This window comes from Bos mutus, chromosome 18 (assembly GCF_027580195.1).
Source record: "Bos mutus isolate GX-2022 chromosome 18, NWIPB_WYAK_1.1, whole genome shotgun sequence".
NCBI lineage: Eukaryota > Metazoa > Chordata > Mammalia > Artiodactyla > Bovidae > Bos > Bos mutus.
In genome coordinates, this window is record NC_091634.1 from 57315447 (window position 1) to 57337001 (window position 21555).

At 44.1% G+C, this 21555-nt stretch overlaps 1 protein-coding gene across 4 annotated transcripts in view; it reads right to left on the reverse strand.

The window, feature by feature from the left end:
* Positions 1-21555, reverse strand: part of WWOX (WW domain containing oxidoreductase) — a 907225-nt gene that overhangs the window by 849725 nt on the left and 35945 nt on the right. For all 4 annotated transcript variants that reach the window (XM_070388665.1, XM_070388666.1, XM_070388664.1 and 1 more), the window contains exon 5: positions 2470-2576. In XM_070388665.1, coding sequence (XP_070244766.1) covers positions 2470-2576 — 107 coding nt within the window. The remainder of the gene's footprint in view (positions 1-2469; positions 2577-21555) is intronic.

Here is a 21555-nt window from a genome sequence, read left to right on the forward strand (position 1 = left end):
TTATTATTATTACTAGCAGCAGCAGCTAACTAACAATTAACTGAGTGCTTAAGCCCAGCAATCCCACTTCAGGGCATATATCCAGAGAAAACAGTAACTAGAAAAGCTACATGCACCCCAGTGTTCAATGCAGCACTATTTACAACAGCCAAGACATGGAAGAAACCTAAACGTCCATCAACAGAGGACTGGATAAAGAAGATGCGGTACTTAAACGCAACGGAACACGGAGAGAGCAGCGTGGAAACACTACCACATGTAAAATAGACAGCCGATCTGCTGTGCGACTCAGGGAGCGCAAACCAGGGCTCTGTGACAACCTAGCGGGGCGGGACAGGACACACGCATACCCACGGCTGATTCATGCCGATGTACGGCAGAAGCCAACACGATGCTGTAAAGCAGTTACCCTTCAATTAAAAATAAATAAACCTAAAAACAGAAGAATGGTCCACTGCGGCTGAGTTGAGAGCCAACTTTGGATGGAAATGTGAGAGCCGGGACTCTACGAGAGCGTCACTTGGAAGACCAAAGCGGATAAGTGACGGCATCAGCACACGACGGAGGGCCACGCAACAGGTAAGAGCCACGAGGCAGCTCTGCACTGAGAACAAAAGACTTCCTCTAGTATTAAGTGGGGAAAAAAAAAATCAAAGTACATAACAGCATGTAGGTGTGTTGGCTAGTATACACAACCTCTTCTGGAAGAACATACAGGAAATAGTTAATGATATATACCCCCAAGAGAAGAACGCAAGGGACTTTCACTTTTCATCGTATACACTTCATGAAGATTCAAACCATATGCACATATGACCATTCATTCTCTATACATCTCTAAAGATTACTCTATACCACGTAGTAGAGGTTAATACATTTTACTAACTCTGGAGTTAAAAAGATGCTAAGATAACTGGGGGAAAAAATGGGCCCTGTTTTTTAATTTAACTCAAAATAATGAATCCAGTGAGATCAAGACAAGGGTTCATTTGAAACATACTAAGTTTGAAATCCTGCTTGAAAAAGCAGAAATAAATCTCCCTTTTCTTGACTTTCATAACTTCTCAGCCCAGAAGGCCGGACGTTCTCTTAAACAGACCATGGTCTATTTCTTCGGATGGCAAGAAATCTTCCACGGTGTTCAGAGGATGAAGACAGTCTTGGCAAGGACTATCCAGCCCCCTCCACGCCCGGCTCCAGCCACCTGTTTCCCCCGCCCCAGAGCCACCACACAGACCACCCCCTCGGCACAGTTTGACCCTTCTTCCCAATTCCCCTTGATCCTGCCTTAGATCTCAGCTCAGCCACCTCTTTCTTGAGGACTCCAAATGCCCCCTGCCTCTCTGGCATCATTGACCATTTTGGAACACCACTTTGCCTCATTTCAGGTTTACACTGCTGTTTACCTTTCTTTGGCTTGCTCTGTCTTCCACCCTCAGCTGAAAGCTCTAGAGAGACAGTGGCAACACCGGTTTTCCCTTAACACTAGACACCCAGCGCCTACGCCAGTGGGGCGCTTCACAGGCACGGGAATGAATGAGGTCTGTATGTCACTTCAAAGCCCAGTGATCATGTTAAAAAAGAAAAAAAAATCACTCAACAGTTGTGTCACTCTGGCTCAAACCCTCTCATGTCACCGTGATTCTGAGACCCTCTGCAACCTCCTCACCCTCCACTGGGCTCCAGGCACACAAGCGTCCCCACTGAGCCTATAATTCCCCAGGCACATTTCCACCCCCTTTGCGTGTGCATGCAAAGTATTTCCCCTGACATTTGCACGGCTTACTTCGCTATGTCATCAGGGCCTGGATCAAATGCCACAGCTTTAGAGGGGTCTCTGCTGACCACCCAAGCTGAAATAGCCCACGCTGTCCACTCCTGACCCCTCACTCTGCTTCACTGGCCTCCACTGCATTTGTAACAACCTGACATCACGTTAAGCTTTAATTATCCCTTTATGGTCTGTTTCTCCTACCTAGAAGCTGAGGAGGGCAGGTATTTTGTTTTATTTGATGCTATATCCTTAACCCCAAGAGCACTGACTGCCCTCAAAACATGTTTGTGCACACAGGCGTATCAACACCCACATCTGCAAAGAGAAAAGCTAAGAGGAAAAACTCAGATGGGGCTAAAGTCTGCTCCCTTGTCATTCTAAAACCACATATAACCTCTTAGTCACGCTCAAGGGCGTCAACCACATTCTGTTTTTCCTAATAAATGAGCTAAATGAGTAAACATTCTCGAACCTCTGACTAATAAAGCAGATGACATTGACAGAGAACTATAAACAAATTATGAACGGCTTGCCTGTCCTTCCATTCATAAATAAACAAAGAGAGTATGACTTTAACAACAAAGAAAACATTATTCCAAGAGCAATAAACTTTATGAACTGTACTAAAACCTTCAAGTATTTATCCCAGCATATGTATTTGACAATTAAAAAGACAAATATAAGCGCTCGCTTACCCATTCTCCTAGAATGCGGGACACGGCTTCATTGGCTCGCGTCATGTTCCTGCAGGCCAGGATCACGTGTGCGCCATGGAGGGCGAAAGATTTGGCAGTTTCAAACCCTGTGGTTTAAAGGAAAGTCCACATTAGAAAACACAAATGCAAAAGCACCAAGTCATGACGCTGAATGGCCTTTGCTGAGCACCTTATGCATTACTCTAGTGGTTCTCAACCAGACAGAATTTGCCCCCTAGAAGAAATCTGCAAATATCATGAGACACTTTGAGTAGTCAGCAAATGTCTACTGACTTTACTGTGGGCCAGGAAGCGGGGTGTACTACTGGTACCTGGCCGGTGAAGGCCAGGCATGCTACAGAACATCCAATACAGCGCAGGACAGCCCCACAGCAAAGAAGCATCTGGCTCAAATGTCTACAGTGCTGAGGCTGAGAAAACCTGCCCCAGGAACAGAGCAATCTCAAAGGTGAAGGCCAACCTTAGCAGTGCTTGCGGCACAGCCAGCCTTTGAACCACTGCTCGACAACAGCCAGATCCTGTGCTCAATACAAAGAGTAAGGATATACAAAGACTGACATGGACACTGTCCTCAGAGAGTCCACAGTCTAACCAGAGAAAACAAACCTGGAAAGTAAAACGAACACCTGCTAATAAGTCCCTGACAGGGCGCTCTGGACTGTTTTAAATGTGTCTAGCACTTCTGCTTCCAGCAATGGCAGCTCAGTTTGCTAGACCCACACTCTCGCTGAGAACAGTTAGAAAGCAGGACAAAACCACACACACTCAGACAGACATGCACACACACCCTCTTTGAGGGCATCAGAGTGACGGTATGATCGAGAATCTGGGGGGCTGACATCTGGACAAGCTGAAAGGCCAAGAGAGGTGAGCCGGCATCTGGTGCTTCTATACCCAGTAAAGACACTCTTCAAAAATAAATGGAAACAAGATTTTTAAACAAGCAAAAGCTGAAAGAATATATCCTCAGCACGTCTACAACAGAGGAAATACTACAGGATGCTTTTCAGATAGGAGGGAAAGGACCCTAGATAGAAATCAGGATTGCAGAAAACGACAGAGTAATATAAAGGGTAAACAGATGAAAAACTCTAAAGGATAATGGTAATAGTTTGTACATTTAACATACCTAGTGAGCATTACTCTATTGACAATAATGACACATAACCCAGGAGGTAAGTACTTGAGATTCAAGTATTCTAAGACCCCTGCACTGCCCAGAAAGTGCTAATTTATATAAGAACCTCAGTAAGTCAAAGATACAGGATGTTATCTCTACAATTACCACTGAAATAATAGTAAAATAATACAAACTTAACCAGTTAAGGAAGGGCAAGTAGAATAATTAAAAAAAAAAAAAAAAAGAAAGAAAGAAGAGAAAAATGGAATATAAAAGTTACATAGAAAGCCAATAATAAAGTAATATATTTAACCCCAAATATATCTGCAATCCCAGTAAAGTGAACTAAAAACTGCAATCATAACACAAAGACCGTCAGACTGAATAAAACATATATATATATGTATACAAACAATACACTCCCTACAAAAGTGCATGTTTTGTTTTATATCCTTAAATATAAGGATAAAATATTAAAAGAATGGAAAAAGACATACGATGTAAAGATGAACCAAAAGAATTATAAGAGAAAAACCTGAATATTTCATAATTTTAAGTTCTAATCCATGAGGAATATGTGACAATTCTAAATTTATATACATGCACACATATGTCAAAAGTTGAAAGAATTAAGAGGAGAAATACACAAATTCATAATCAGAGTGAAAGACTTTAACGTATCAGTAACGTAAAAACAAGTCGATAAACAGGAACTAACAGAAGATTTCTGACTCTAACTGATAAACCAGAAAATATTAAATCACTGATAAACAGTGAAAATATTAAACACTGAAGACAACAGCAAAACGTGCACTCAAGTACTTAAAGGATATTTACCAAAACTGAACATGTGCAGGGCAACAGTCTCAAATTTCAAGCAAACATTAAAACTGTAAAAGATGCCCTTTGACAATAGTAGAATACAATTAGAAATCAATAAAAGATCCTAGAAAATTCCCATCTGGAAACTAAGCAACACATTTCTAAACAAAAAATTATGACTCAAAAAAAATTTACAATGAAAATCAGAAAATACCTTAAACTAAATGATTATAAAACTCCTACATATCAAAACTTATAGAACATAGCTAAAGCCATGGAAAAAGGACAATCTATAACCATAAAGCTCTATACAGTCAGCAAAAGCAGGACCAGGAGCTGACTGTGGCTCAGACCATGAACTCCTTATTGACAAATTCAGACTTAAATTGAAGAAAGTAGGGAAAACCACTAGATCATTCAGGTATGACCTAAATCAAATCCCTTATGATTATACAGTGGAAGTGAGAAATAGATTTAAGGGACTAGATCTGATAGAGTGCCTGATGAACTGTGGAATGAGGTTCGTGACATTGTACAGGACACAGGGATCAAGACCATCCCCAGGGAAAAGAAATCATTTTTGCAAAAAAGCAAAATGGCTGTCTGGGGAGGCCTTACAAATAGCTGTGAAAAGAAGAGAAGTGAAAAGCAAAGGAGAAAAGGAAAGATGTAAACATCTGAATGCAGAGTTCCAAAGAATAGCAAGAAGAGATAAGAAAGCCTTCTTCAGCGATCAATGCAAAGAAATAGAGGAAAACAACAGAATGGGAAAGACTAGGGATCTCTTTAAGAAAATCAGAGATACCAAAGGAACATTTCATGCAAAGATGAGCTCGATAAAGGACAGAAATGGTATGGACCTAACAGAAGCAGAAGATATTAAGAAGAGATGGCAAGAATACACAGAAGAACTGTACAAAAAAGATCTTCACGACCCAGATAATCACGATGGTGTGATCACTCACCTAGAGCCAGACATCCTGGAATGTGAAGTCAAGTGGGCCTTAGAAAGCATCACTACGAACAAAGCTAGTGGAGGTGATGGAATTCCAGTTGAGCTATTTCAAATCCTAAAAGATGATGCTGTGAAAGTGCTGCACTCAATAGGCCAGCAAATTTGGAAAACTCAGCAGTGGCCACAGGACTGGAAAAGGTCAGTTTTCATTCCAATCCCAAAGAAAGGCAATGCCAAAGAATGCTCAAACTACCGCACAATTGCACTCATCTCACACGCTGGTAAAGTAATGCTCAAAATTCTCCAAGCCAGGCTTCAGCAATATGTGAACCGTGAACTTCCTGATGTTCAAGCTGGTTTTAGAAAAGGCAGAGGAACCAGAGATCAAATAGCCAACATCTGCTGGATCATGGAAAAAGCAAGAGAGTTCCAGAAAAACATCTATTTCTGCTTTATTGACTATGCCAAAGCCTTTGACTGTGTGGATCACAATAAACTGTGGAAAATTCTTCGAGAGATGGGAATACCAGACCACCTGATATGCCTCTTGAGAAATTTGTATGCAGGTCAGGAAGCAACAGTTACAACTGGACATGGAACAACAGACTGGTTCCAAATAGGAAAAGGAGTTCGTCAAAGCTGTATATTGTCACCCTGTTTATTTAACTTATATGCAGAGTATATCATGAGAAACACTGGACTGGAAGAAACACAAGCTGGAATCAAGATTGCCCGGAGAAATATCAATAACCTCAGATATGCAGATGACACCACCCTTATGGCAGAAAGTGAAGAGGAACTCAAAAGCCTCTCGATGAAAGTGAAAGTGGAGAGTGAAAAAGTTGGCTTAAAGCTCAACATTCAGAAAACAAAGATCATGGCATCCGGTCCCATCACTTCATGGGAAATAGATGGGGAAACAGTGGATATAGTGTCAGACTTTATTTTTCTGGGCTCCAAAATCACTACAGATGGTGACTGCAGCCATGAAATTAAAAGACGCTTACTCCTTGGAAGGAAAGTTATGACCAACCTAGATAGCATATTCAAAAGCAGAGACATTACTTTGCCAACAAAGGTCCGTCTAGTCAAGGCTATGGCTTTTCCTGTGGTCATGTACAGATGTAAGAGTTGGACTGTGAAGAAGGCTGAGCGCCGAAGAATTGATGCTTTTGAACTGTGGTGTTGGAGAAGACTCTTGAGAGTCCCTTGGACTGCAAGGAGATCCAACCAGTCCATTCTGAAGGAGATCAGCCCTGGGATTTCTTTGGAAGGAATGATGCTAAAGCTGAAACTCCAGTACTTTGGCCACCTCATGCAAAGAGTTAACTCATTGGAAAAGACTCTGATGCTGGGAGGGATTGGGGGCAGGAGGAGAAGGGGATGACAGAGGATGAGATGGCTGGATGACATCACTGACTCGATGGACGTGAGTCTCAGTGAACTCCGGGAGTTGGTGATGGACAGGGAGGCCTGGCGTGCTGCGATTCATGGGGTAGCAAAAAGTCGGACACGACTGAGCGACTGATCTGATAACCATAAATACATGTTGGAAGAAAATATGAGTTCTATTAAGTAAGCATCTATTAAGTTAGAGGAAATTTTAAAGCAGCTGATTACCTAAAGAAAGTAGAAGGAAGGTAATAAAAATAAAACAATCATAAAATACAGAGGGACAAAGAATCCGAAAGTGATTGCCTTGGGTAAAAAACAAATAAAACTGACAAAGTGCCAGACAGACAGACAGACAGACAGAGGAGGCACACACACTAGTGTGGACACCTGAGTGAACAAGTGAGCACACAGACGGCAGACATCAAGGGTGAACAAAAGGACCTCAGTCGGATTCTGCAAACCCTAAAACGATCTTAAGATATAATCCACAACCTTACAGCAGTGGATCTAAGATACAGGTGAAAAAGACAAATTCCCAGGAAGACACCAGTTAAAACTGCTGCAAGGAGAAAGAGAACAACTGAAAAAAAATCTGGATTTTTTAAAGAAAATTCTTCTGAAAACTCTGGATCCATTTGCCTTGAACAATAAAGTCTACCAAACATTTACGAAAATAAAAATGCCAATCTTACATAAGCTCTTCCACATAATAGTGAAAAACTCAACTATTTTTTGAGCCTTGAACTCATTGGTCCTTAGGGAAATACAAATTAAAGATACAATGAGATGATAACGCATATCTACTGCTACAACGGCTAAAATTTTTAGAAATTAAAAAATAAATAATGACCACACCAAGTGTTGGCAAGGATGTGGAGCACCTAGAACTCTTATATGCGACTGACATGAAAAGAGAAAGGAAGGGAGGGGAGGAATCTAATTTCAGAGCTTGACTATCACCCCGCTAAAGTATAAAATGCCACACCTTGTAAACTGTGTGGAAAATCACACAGAATATACCACGACAAAGAAATTGATTCTACTGGAGAAGGCAGCAATGTAATTCAGCCAAAGCCACATCGGATGATCACAGATTAGTGTTTCCAAGATAACATTCGTATGTATGAACAGAGTATCGTTATCTTACTGAGACTGTCACGTGAAGGAGGCAAGCACAGGTAGTTCATTCAAACCACTTCCGAGGATCTAGTCTTCATGGAGGCCAGACTATTTATATAAACTCGCTCTCAATGGAAGCCAGCACAGCACAGTGGAAAACTCAGACTCAGGAGTCGACACGTCTGTGTTGACCCAACTCTAGCTATTTATAAGCTATCAGACATCAGGCTGTGCCTTTAACCCATCAGAAACTCAGTCATCTTTTCTCAATAAAACAGGGAGTGAACAGTAACCGCACACTAGGAGTCTAATGTTAACCATAGTCAGTGGGAAAACAAATGTTAACGGAAGATCCTTTCCAAAATCCACTTCAGCAGGAAGTCTGGACCTTTCTCTGATTTGTATGAACTAGCAAATATAGCTGGAGAAGGCAATGGCACCCCACTCCAGTACTCTTGCCTGGAAAATCCCATGGATGGAGGAGCCTGGTGGGCTGCAGTCCATGGGGTCGCTAACAGTCAGACACGACTGAGCGACTTCACTTTCACTTTTCACTTTCATGTATTGGAGAAGGAAATGGCAACCCACTCCAGTGTTCTTGCCTGGAGAATCCCAGGGACGGGGGAGCCTGGTGGGCTGCCGTCTATGGGGTCGCACAGAGTCGGACACGACTGAAGCAACTTAGCAGCAGCAGCAAATATAGCACAGCCATCATGACTGAAAAAACTCTCTCTGGGCTCTGCTCCCAACAGCAACCCATGAGTTAACTAGTTTCAACACCAACTAGAACTTAAGGAAATTAGCTAGGGACTTCCCTGGTGGCCCACTGGCTAAGACTCCATGCTCCCAAGGCAGGGGGCCTGGCCTCAATCCAGTCAAGGAACTAGATCCCATGTGCTGCTAAGACCCAGCACAGTCAAGTAAATAAGTAAATATTTAAAACAAAGAAAGAAATTAGCCACAAGACCTACCACTCCATTTGTCTGAGTACCGGCTTAAGAACACACTTGACCTCCATTTATGCCAAGCTCTATAGCCCAAGATATAGTCATTTACCATTATATCAGTCCTGGGCATTCACTGAAGGACTGATGTTGAAGCTGAATCTCCTGATGTGAAGAGCTGACTCATTGAAAAGACCCTGATGCTGGGAAAGATTGAGGGCAGGAAGGAGAAGGGGACGACAGAGGATGAGATGGCTGGATGGCATCACTGACTCAACGGACATGAGTTTGGGTAGACTCCAGGAGTTGGTGATGGACAGGGAGGCCTGGCGTGCTGCGGTTCATGAGGTCACAAAGAGTCGGACACGACAGAGCGACTGAACTGAACTAAAGGACAACCTCCTGTACCTGAATCTGAGGTCAAAATACACACAAAAAATGCCAAATCTGAGATATCATACATCTCAATCTGCTTGCCTCCTCTATGGTGCATGTACTAAAAGGTGCTCGAACCCGCATCTTTGAGGCAAGAAACAATAACCCGAAATTCACTTATTTGGATCCATGACACCAATTTCACCCCTGTCACCAGTGAGCAAAAGGTACCCCGATCACGAGGGAAAGCAAGAGAAGCGAAACACCAGGTGTGTAGCCCAGCCATTTCAGAGCTGCATGGGCCCAAGCATGGGACAGTCTACCTGACCGACGTGCCGCACCCCTCGGGTTAATGACACGCTGACGGCCACAGGGAGGCCGGGTCAAGCGGCCAAGAAAGACTTCACTGGCAATCGCAGGACCTTTCACACCCAGATCTTCTTGGAAAGGAGGGACTCTGTGTCCCTATGAAGTCTCCAGGTCAGAGCAATCCAAAGAAATATTTCACATCACTTTTTCACCCAAGAGTATAAAAAAAGTCAGCTTCCCTGGTGGCTCAGCAGTAAAGAATCTGCCTGCCAATTCAGGAAAGACAAGTTCAATCCCTGGGTCAGGAAGATCCCCTGGAGAAAGAAATGGCAACCCACTCCAGTATCTTTACTTGGGATATCCCGTGGACGGAGGAGACTGGTGGGTTATAGCTCATGGGGTCACAAACAGTCAGATACGACTTAGCGATTAAACAACATTAAAAAAAATTACATGGAGAGTGGGGAAAGATAGTTGAGGCAATGCCTCATCACTCATTAGCAAAATTAATTAATTGATTGTTTATTTATTTATTTGGCTATGCTGTGGCTTAGATGTAGCATGGAAACTCTGTGGTTAATACTGCAAGCTCCCAATGAATGGGGCCTGGGTTCAATCCCTGGTCAGGGAACTAGATCCCAAGAGTTCACATGCCATAGCAAACTTATTTTTTTTTAATGGATTGAGGAAGCATCAACACAACGCAGGGCCAAGCAGGTCCTCAGTTCAGTTCAGTTCAGTCACTCAGTCGTGGCCGACTCTTTGCTACCCCATGAATCGCAGCACGCCAGGCCTCCCTGTTCATCACCAACTCCCAGAGTTCACTCAGACTCACGTCCATTGAGTCAGTGATGCCATCCAGCCATCTCCTCCTCTGTCGTCCCCTTCTCCTCCTGCCCCCAATCCCTCCCAGCATCAGAGTCTTTTCCAATGAGTCAACTCTTCACATGAGGTGGCCAAAGTACTGGAGTTTCAGCTTTAGCATCATTAGGACTTTGTTTATCTAGTTTACCAGGATAACTGCAAATTCCTTAGAATCAGTGCCTTTTCCATCTCTGTGTCTCAAAGGACTAAGGTCCAGTAGGGTTCAATAAATACCTGCCAAAGAGATGAATGTCCTTACAGGTTGGCTAACAGGCTACAATTCTGGACTGTTTGAAAACAACCCAAGTTGTGAAAACACGGATGGCCCTCACACTTCCTTTTAGACCACAAATAAATACTGAAATCCTGCAAAAATACCAAGTCATGGCAGTTTTGAATGACACTATCTAGAAATCGGGGGTGGGGGGTGGGCGGGTACAGGGTTGGTGGGGGAAGAAGCATGCCCTTATTCTATCAAAATTTATTTTCCCAAACATGCCATCTCAATGTGACAAAATAAACAATGGCAGATGACTTTTTATTACGAAAAACAGCACATCTGATGCTGAGGCAGCAACAGGCTGTGGATACCAGTCTGCACCATCTCTCCTTCAGATGAGTCCTGACTGTAGTTATGGTTGGACTATCTGTCCCCGCATCGTGTGAAATTAGACTCCTCCATCTATCTTCTTTCATCTAAGTCATGCGTTACACATCGCAAGTCTACTTTTAAAAGCGGCAACGGACAATTACATCTTCTTAGCCTGTGCAACTGCCTTGGGAGCAAAAACAAAGCAGGGATATTTCAAAAGACGATGGTTTAACAGGAAGGACAATAACACTTTTATAGCAAACCATCTCTCTTGCGTGTGGAGTTTTATAAAAAAAAAAAAGTTTAATAATGCTACCTACTGCTCAAGTCCAGGAAAAGCCCATGAGAATAGCATCCCTCACTCCGGTAATACCAAAGCTGATGACCAGTTTAATTAGCTAAATGCAGTAGTGCTAAGCCAATTCTGCACAGCGCCAAAGTTTGTGCAAAATAATGAAGGCGATGGTTTACTAAATTTAATGACCTGATTCATCTTATAAAAAATTAACTTTATGACAATGTTTAAATTGAACCAGCTTAACTGCATGGAGGTGGCAAGAGTGTGTCCAGAGGAATATTTAAAGCTAATAATATCAAGGAACTAACAGAAGAGACTTGAAAACAACGGGCAGCACTGGTTTTCCAGCACTTGTTACGTATGATCCAATTGGAAAATCAAGTCGCCGTGGGGGTTTCATATCCCCCTGACCTAGGCTTCAAGCTTTGCATATGAACATTAAAGGGAAAACATACTTCAAAGATATGAAATGCCTGCTTATCTTACACGAGGTTTCCTTGTCTAGAATCGAGGTCAGAAACTGGTGACCATGGAGTAAATCAAGCCCATGGACTTGCTTCCTCTGGCCCACATTTTGCCTCCCTTCATTCCTGTTTCTCTGTCCTGCCCTCTCTTCCATCCTCTATGCTCCCTTCCTTCCTAATATAATCACTTGCCGGCATTAAAAAATCAGGGAGATTTTTTATCAATATATCCAATGGCAGATGTCCAAGTTCTCTGTAAAAGCTTACAATCAAACCACACTGGGCCCCCGATTCCACTAGTGATGAGCAGGCCCAGGAGCCACGGTGGACTAGACACGGGGTTCAAGCTCCCCTGTTGCCCATGGTCACCCTGGAAGGCTGGCATCACCCGCCAGACCACAGTAGACATCGGATGCTCAGATGCACGTCGTAAAGGGAAGAGCCCTGCTGGAGACGGGCTCAAGCCTGACCACGAAACTGCCTCAGTCAGAATCTTCATGTGTGATCTGCTCAATCTCAAAGGCGGCTTCACCCTGAGCTGGTTGAGATGCTGTTTAAGGTCCGTCAAACCCCACTCCATCAAGCGCGAGAAGGATGCTGGCAATGCCTTCAGACCAGCAGCAGCGCTCGGCTCAGCACAGGCAGATGCGTTGGCACCAACGCAGGGGTTTGGGTCTGTGGTGCTGGTCTCTTTACCCAGCTGCCCTGCCATCCCCTAGAGTCCCTGAGTGGTCACAGGAACGCTGGACCCGAAACTACACTGGGACCCAGGGGCATAAAAAGGAACCAATCAAGCCAAAAAAAAAAAAAAGACTGAGTGCGTGGCAAAATGAGATCAAAGACTGGTGAGGATTTAGGAGTAGAGCAGCGCCATGAATTACTACCGATGCTGCTGCTGCTGGTTCTGATCCACTGAAGACACCTCCGGGGACTCCCTGATGGTCCAGTGCCCAAGACGCTGCGCTCCCCACACAGGGGGCCTGAGTTCAATTTCTGGTCAGGGAGCTAGACCCCACATGCCTCAACTAAAAATCTGGTGTGGCCAAATAAATGAATAAATAAATTAAAAAAAAAAAGACACCTCTGGTTGTCATGCAAAAGATGGGCTACTTGAGGATACTGAAGCTTTGTAACCACTCAGAAAGGATGAGGTACCTTCTTATGCTCGACAGCCAAGGGGAAAATCAGAAAATCATCGGGAAGCAAAAAATGTACAAAGCCTGAATCTAAGTCTGAGGCAGGATCCAGGGTTGGTGAACAGTTTACCCAGACAGGGAACATGGGGAGCAGGGGGGTTGGGGCTGGGGGGGATGGAGCAGGGGCCACAACCAGGGAGGCTCGCCAGCAGGTTGGGGAGACAGAGACGGAGCCACGGATCCCCCAGAAGAGCCTCGGGCTGGGAAGCCAGGCCCACAGACACCGATGGAGCTCCCGCTCAAGTCGGGCCACGGAAAAGGCCCTTCTCTTCCTCCGGTGCTACGAAGCTTCCTTCCGGTTTGAGTTTTCTAATTTTCTCCATATTGTGGATTTACTTGGGCAGTGTCCCCATTTACTGTAAATTATGGTTTTAATTATCATTTTTATTAAGATGCCCAAAGGAGCTTGGGGCTTACAACACCAGTAATTTCTAATGGGTTGTTATTATTAATTTATAATTGTGAAGCGCTGGAGACAAATGTTACTTGTAACAGTACACAATTAAAAGGCCACAGAGATGGTGATTCCTCTCCTCCACACCGTCCCCAGCCCTCCTATCCTAGAACATACCAGGACAGTGATATGGAGGAACCAATCAACAAGTTACAGAATCTTCCAGCACAAGCCAGCTCCCTCCCTGGAGAGCGACCGTCATGTACAGAGCAAGCCAACGAGCCTCATGTCTTTCATCCCGACTTGGATTTTGGGACAATTCAAATCTGGGGACAATGCTCATGTTAAGAAACCATTAGCTTTGCCTGGAGAATCCCAGGGACGGAGGAGCCGGGTGGGCTGCTGTCTATGGGGTCGCACAGAGCTGGACACGACTGAAGTGACTTAGTAGCAGTAGTAGCTTGAAGGATGTGGGTTTCGCCTACATTCTCCTAAATGCACAAGGACCGTACTTTCCTCACCGATCTGATGACTGTAAATGAAGCTATGGCAGTATGACACTGACCACGATGCTGAAATCTAATGCTCCCAGGCCATTTCCCACCAAGTTTGATACGCAGTCACTACAGCTCTGAGATCAACACCACAAATGCAGTGAACAGATAACCCTGCGAGTTTAAAACTCATGCTCGCTAAACACTAACCACACTCTCCAACTCTTAAGACATTATAAAACTACAGCGATCTCTCCGGGACCAGTTAAGTCACAACGAGCCCTGCTTTTATATGTGTGCGTTCTACACTGCTATACACAAGGATCACAGGTGACTCTTCCACACCCCTCAAAGGCGGTCCTAAATATAAATATTCACCAAAGAACAATGCCAATTCAAGCAGTGAGGACAGAGAAGCAGGAAAGGGCTGGTTTGCTCGGAGCACCTTTCTGAAGTGTCAACAGGCTGTGTTTACACACGGCAGTGTTTTATAAAGCTGTATTATCAATTCCAGCTGACTGCCCAGGATCCTCAAGAGGCAAGACTGACCCCAGGCTGCCGACCAGGGCTGCCACTGAGCCGGATGAATAAGTTCTCACCTGACCTGCCAGGAACAGTCCAGATCCCAGTGTGTCATGAATCACAGTGAGAAAAGCACCCAGAGATTACGATTAACATGGTCCTTCAGCAGCCCAACAAAGACGCGCTAAATCACAGCTAAATCAAACAGCATCCGTGTCGGTGAGGATGCAGGACAAACAAGCAACCTCACAGACCGAAAGGGGAGGGGCTGGGAAAGGAATATAGAATGGCTCAACGTCTTTGGGGGTGACTGGACTATATCCAACTGTTCGTGGACAAGCCTTTTTGCCCAATTATTTCATAACCAGAAATGCAGCCAATAAATGTCCTTGCCCACATGAGCTAGAATGTGAGGGGAATATTTAACCAGCCTTGTTTGTAAAAGCCAACAACTTGGAATCCACCTAAATATCCATCAATTAGGCAAAATACATTACATAGCACGCACAGAAAAGAACAGGGTGAAAGGAAGAGGAGAAACCAGGAAACGTGCCCATGTTCTGTCAGTAAGAAAAAAAAAATCAAGGTACAGATTAGCAGGTATGTATGGGCCCACTGGCTGAAGCCAAAATAGGGAATGTTCATGCTCAGATGTGTGATAATGTTGATTATCTCAGCAAAAGAGCTATTACTGGTCAGAGGCGAGGAAGACTTATTTTCCATATGATGAACATCTATGCTACTTCTGTTTTTAACACATGTGTGTAGAGCCTGTTAGGATAAGAAACTCAGAAAACTGAATGGTATCTCGTGGATCATTTCTAAGTCTTCATAAACTTTAATACAGAGAAATCAACACAAGGGAGAAAGGAAAACCTATTCTTACTCCAAATGATGCATTTTCTAGTCATCCTGATATTCAGAGAAGACTGCAGAGAGAAGGTGTGGAAAAGGCGGCCCTGGGAGTGGGGGGGAAGGCTGTGATTTCATGCTGGGTGCTGTGCTGAGTGCTTTTGGAAACTCAGCATCTCATTGAAGGTGCACTTCACAGAAGCCCTAAGAAGCATCACTGTCCTCATTACATACTCGTGAAATCCCACAATCCCAGAGGTTAAGGGACTCACGAGATTGGAGGGCGAAAACCGAGAAGCATGACCAAGGGACGTAGCCTGAGCTCAAGGCAGGTGAGCCTTCAGACCACCACGCTTGCCACATGGGCTCAGGTCACAAACTTAGAGCTCCTCGAGGGCAGGAAAAACCAACTGTCTGCTAATGGCACCTGTTAAATATGACTCAGAGGGACGTCCCTGGCAGTCCAGGAGCTAAGGCTCTGCACTACCGAAGCACGGGGCACAGGTTCAATCCGTGGTCGGGGAACTAGTTTCCGCGTGCTGCAAGTAAAGATCCTGCCTGCCACAGTGAAGATGGAAGACGCTGCAACTAAGACCTGGTGAGGACAAATAAAACTAAGTACTAAAAATACACACGTCTTAGAGACTTTGATATACATTCTTCGCAGCCATTATGAGGTATGTTTACATTTCTAGCACCCGCACAATGTAAGCTAAATGAGCAGCTGTCCTTCTGAAAGCAACAGAGACGGTGGAAATGCCACGGGCCCCCATGTCAACCAGCCTCCTGATGCTCATTTCTTTCCCGGGTCATCGTGTCGAGGCAAAGAGTTTAGGCCTCGTCAGCTACTTTGTTACATAAAAGTACTTACTTTATGGAATCTGTCCCCAAACCGTGAGGCATTATCAAATTACCTTCTCTCATTTATTTAATATTTCATCACAGGGCTCAGAATTAACACCATTCTTTGCCTTCACAAACACTTCTCTGTGTATAGGCCTGTGGGCAGGGAAAACTAATCCACAGAAATAAACCTTCTCTCCGTGTTCTCCAAGGTCAATAACGTTAAAGGACGGACTTCATTTAACTCTGCCTCTATGCTTTAAACCAATGAGTTGCGTTGCAAGGGACCATCTCAACACCATGGTCATTAGAGGTCATGCTCAAATTTTTTCTTTACTTTCTAAAAGGCTTCCGAGTCAGACTTGAAAGGACCATCCTTATAAAAATCAAAGATAAAGACCACCCTCCTTTAAGAAAAAAGGCATGCCATGTTGGATTTTTTTTTTTTAAACAAAGTGTGGCACTTTTACAAACTTGGCCCAGGTTCTCAGGAAGAAAAATAAAAACAGGATGAAACAGAAGAAGCAAAAACAAAGGCTTCCCAGTTCAAACAAAATTTTTTCAAGTCTAGTTTATTGGACATGGAGACCCCTAGGTACTAAAGGCCTCCAACAAGATAAAGCATCTTTCACTCACTGCCACTGACACAGCAAAGTACCCTGGGCTCCATAATTCCAAACCCAACACACCCTGTTCGGCTCAAGTTTATGTTCATTAGAAGGCAAGCCTTTTTCTGTAACAAATCACACACACACCACACACCCCATGGTGTCAGCTCTTCTAATTCCACAGGCACAGCACTATCTACCAAGAGAAGCAAAGTGCTTCTACAAGGTTATAAGTGGAAAGATCTACCCTGAAGTTTGGCCTTTTTTACTTTGATGGATGAATTTACAGCCACTTCAAGAGAAGAGAGCCCAGCTCTGCATGGCAAGCATGCCTGTATTATATTACTGAGCGGTTCGCTGTTTTCACAGCTGGGCCGGGATTTCCTTTCATGACAGTGGCCGCTGTTACCCGGGTCCTCTGTTCAAGACAGGGTTCTTTACGATTTGAAGGAAACGGCGCGGCTGCCTGGGTTCTGCACCCACACTCGTCCAAAGACAGACCCCTTTCTGTTACTTTCTTAATGAGCAAAGTGGCTGCAATCAGCCCGTCTGCCAACTCCTATCCGTTAAGAAGTGCTCAGGACAGAACAGTTTAAAAAAACAAAACTCTTCTCCAGTGAGAGCTTCCAGAAATGAAGTCTCCTCTATCCTACACCTTCAATGTCGCAATGTAACTTTTTTTTTTTTAATTTCTGATCAACCTTAGCCCTCACCTTTAAAAAAAAAAAAAATGGTATATGCCTTCCTCTCTTGAAAAGATTAAATTCTTTATGCTTCCAAAGTCATATGGAGGTGCTCAAAACTCCACGCTGGGGAAATTCAGCACTTTTCTGAGGCTCACTTTTAAAGGGCCCAAATTGACTTTTCATTCTCCACCGCCTTTAACTTTATAAGATACAACTTCTCAGAAGCATGACTTAAATTCAGTCATGAGAGCAAGATGCCCAGGAAGAGAGTTCTGTTCACTTTCTGCTCTCCGGGTCTATCAACGACCTGTCCTAAAATGGGTGACTCCTACAACACCCTCTTACGTGGGAAGAAAACCTGTAATCAGACATTCACTGAGACTGGTTCAGAAGCAGTGACTACTAAAATGAAAGGCACACTAAGGAGACAGAACATACAGCACTTTACACCCAACTGGGTGTGATGCAACAGCACCCACCTGAAGGGCAACCCTTGCCGTGCAGCCGCTGAGAAAAGAAGTGTCTCTGATTACCTGTATAACCAGACCACCCTCTCCCGGGACACCTGTAATATAATCATTTTAAGTTTTATAAGATCTAACCATGGCTTAGCTCTGTGTGTGTGTGGGGGGTTTCTAAAACACAAATGCTGATATCATTTCAAACCACTTGAAATTAGAAAAAAAGTAAGTTTCTACTTCAGCTGAGTTTTCTCGTAATAGACAGTCCCCAGCAGTCCTAGGGGAGGAAGTCATAGAACCCTTCCCTTCCTTTCACAAGCCAAGGTGCCAGAACGAGACACAGGAAGTATTACAAGTTTGATGCTTACCTTTCCGATATAATACATGCAGTGATTTTACGGTGGCTGGTCCCCAGGGGCCATATAATTTGGAAAAGAAACTCTCCATAGCTTTTTAAGTTAAGAAGACCTGCCTAAACAAAGTCGGACTCACTGGAAGGGGAAGGGGAGAAGGAGCTGTCTGTTTCCCGGTTGACAACATTTTGTCTCAGAATACCGATGGGGGACTGGCGAAACACAGGGACTGTGAAATCCGTACGGCTCAGGGAACACGCGACCTAACCACCGTGCTTGGCATGAAGGGCACTGATGCACGCAGCGCCTCCTGGGGTGGAGAGGCTGGTTCGGCCTGGCGGGCAGCTGCACGTCTGCATCTGGCTGTCCTCACGCCGCTGCAGCCCCTGGGCCAAGCGGGCGACGGCAGGAGTCCCCACGTGCATAACATGCACAATTAGGGATGAGGCTTCACTTGGATTCAAGGAGGAGCAGCACTCTCGGCGTCCGCTAACGGAGGACTCGGACTAGAGCAGGGCTTCCGCTCAGCCTCCAGGCCTGCAGGGTTCCCTGCTCTCAGCAGTGGGAGCACACGCGGCTGGGCAGAAGCCACAGAAGATTCCCGTGGTGATCTTCCTCCCAGATGAGTCAGCTTGAGAGGCAGGCTCAGCTCAGTTTTTCTCATTTGTCTCAAGCATGCAGGCTGCCCCTCAAGCATGTACCGTTTCAGAGTCTCCACAGGTGGACCAGACTTTCTTCAGCATTTTGAGAGAGACGTAGAATAGGAAATGAACATGTAATCAAAGAATTTCTTGGAGGAAAAACAGATCAGGAGTCATACTGGCTGTCATGGACCAAACTGTGTCCCCTTAAAAATTCGTATGTGGAGCTCTAACCTCTGATGTGGCATTCGGAGTTGGGACCTTTAAGGAGGTGACGAAGGTAACAGAAGTTATAAGGGTGAGGCCCTGATCCCATAAGACTTGTATCCTCATACGGAGATAGACAGAGATGTGGGCACGGAGATAGACAGAGATGTGGGCACGCAGAGGAAGGACCACACAACGACATGGCAAGGAGGCGGCATCAGCAAGGCAGAGAGAGGCCACGCGAGAAAACAACTGTGCAAACACCGCGACGGCAGACCCTTGCCTCCACAAAATGTGAAACAACGAACTGCAGTTTGAGCCACCGTCCGGGGTGTCTGTCACAGCGGCCCCAGGAAGCTAAGACACTGAACTTCTACCAACCTCAGTGTTCATCCACGAAGGCAAATAGTGAGAAGCTATGTTCTAGCAGGGCTCTTAGAAACATCTGATGAAATTCCCATGCAGAGACCTGGACAAGTAGCAAGTTTCAATGCAACAGGGTTCTTACTAACACAACATCAGCTAAAACGCTCTCCTTGTGATTTACATCTCAGATTCTCCTCTGGAAATCTGAACATCTGTGCAGGACACCAGACAGAATAAACGAACCTTAGCTTCTCTAGCAGCTGAGCTATTCAACCACTCACGGCTGGTGCTTCAACTTCTCCCAAGAAGCATTTACAGTACAACATGACAAACACCCATGTGCAACCCAGAAATTAAAAATGATGGGAAAATCAGGGCTTCCCTGGCAGTGCACTGGCTAAGACTTTGCCTTCCAACGTGGAGAGGGCAAGTTCCATCCCTGGTAGGGGAATGAAGATCCCCCATGCCTCATGGCCAAAAACACTAAAGCATGAAATAGAAGACTGTAACAAGTTCAATAAAGACTTTTAAAAACGGCCCACGTTAAAAAAAAAAAATCTTAAAAAAACCCCACAAACCTGTGAAAACCGGGACTTCTCTGGCAGTCCAATGGTTAAGAATCCCGCTTCCACTGCAAAGGGTGTGGGTTCAATTCCTGGTCAGGAACCAAGCCCTGCATGCCCCTTGGTGAAGCCAAAATAAATAGAAACACTTGCAAATACAGTTTCCGGGGAAAGAAAAAGGGCAAAATAAAGGGAGAGGGGCTTAAAAAAGAAAACATGACAATCAGTGCTTGCCTGGGGGGAAAAATGGGGAGGAGACTGACAAATTACCTGGGGCAAAGAAGCAGGAGGTTCCCCTGGAGGCTTAAATGTGGGTCCGGGTTGGAGGCAGTGGTTTCCTGGGTGTACACATTTGTCAAACGTCATTCATGTATACAACTAAAACATGAGTTTTATTAATATGTAACTTATACTTTTAAAAAGTTGACTTTTTTAAAAAGGGGAAAACGTGCATCCATATCTTTAATATTAAAAAAAAAAAAATCTGATCTACCAGGAATCTGAAGTAGGCTAGTTTCTTGAGCATTTAAATGTTAGTTCTGAGCTCCCTGGCAACCTTGGCAAAGGCAATAAACTGCCTTCTTTATTACATGAAAAAGAGCATACCAGTTCTTTAGGTGGGATGAGCTCTGTTTTCTTAACAACTCTGAAATTTTATCAGAGGAATCCTTAAGTGAGAAACATGTGCTAGAATAAACCAGGTGAGGTAAACACTTGTAAATTTCTGTGGCCCTGCAAGCCACGTGGTCTCTGACTTCGCCTTTTTAAACGTGAAAGCAGCCAGAGACAGTAAGTTAATGAGTGACTATCTCTGTGTCCCAATAAAACTTTATTTACAAGAACAGACAGGGAGGGCCTGTAGCTGAGCCCACGCACCACAGTTTGCTGACCCCTGAGACAGACAAAGTACTTTTAATATTCAATTCTAAGCAGACCTGAAGCGAAACAAGGAAAAAGCATGGGAGGATATGAAGGTGACCTTGACCCATAGATGTTTCTATGAAAGAAAATGTTAATATCGAATAGTCACAACAGCCAAGTTCAGAACTCATTTGGATAACAACCACTGAAAACTTAATTTTAGACAGTTTACGAGATTCTATAAAAGCATCTGTAAAGAGAATCTCATTTCAACAAATATAAAAGAAATTTTTTTAACACATTCAATTTGCCTCAAGATCTTACGGCACCGTCTGTTTCACCCTGAATGTCATTCAGCTTACTATAACTATGTCGGCTTCTCATTGCAAAGCCGGGTGTTTAACTATAAACTACATCCTGCCTCTCTCTCTCTGTGTAAAATTGACAAATGTGTTGTTTTTGGATTCCAGAATTGTGGAGAAAGCCAACCTAAATGAATTAAGATGACTAATGTGTTGATTCTGCTTCCAATCCAACAAAATGTTAATGTAAGAACCCATGTCATATGATGCTCTTTGTTTTAGTTCAAATTTAACATCAAATATTGAGTAAGGCAGTTTCTAAGTAAATTACTAAGCTGAAAATATTCCTTCGCGTAGCAAGAACTCCATCTTGCTTAAACAAATGGAAATTTGAACATCTTTGCTCAGATCAGCCTAAATAAGAAGTTAGAAAAATGCAAATCTCCGTTACAGGGAACA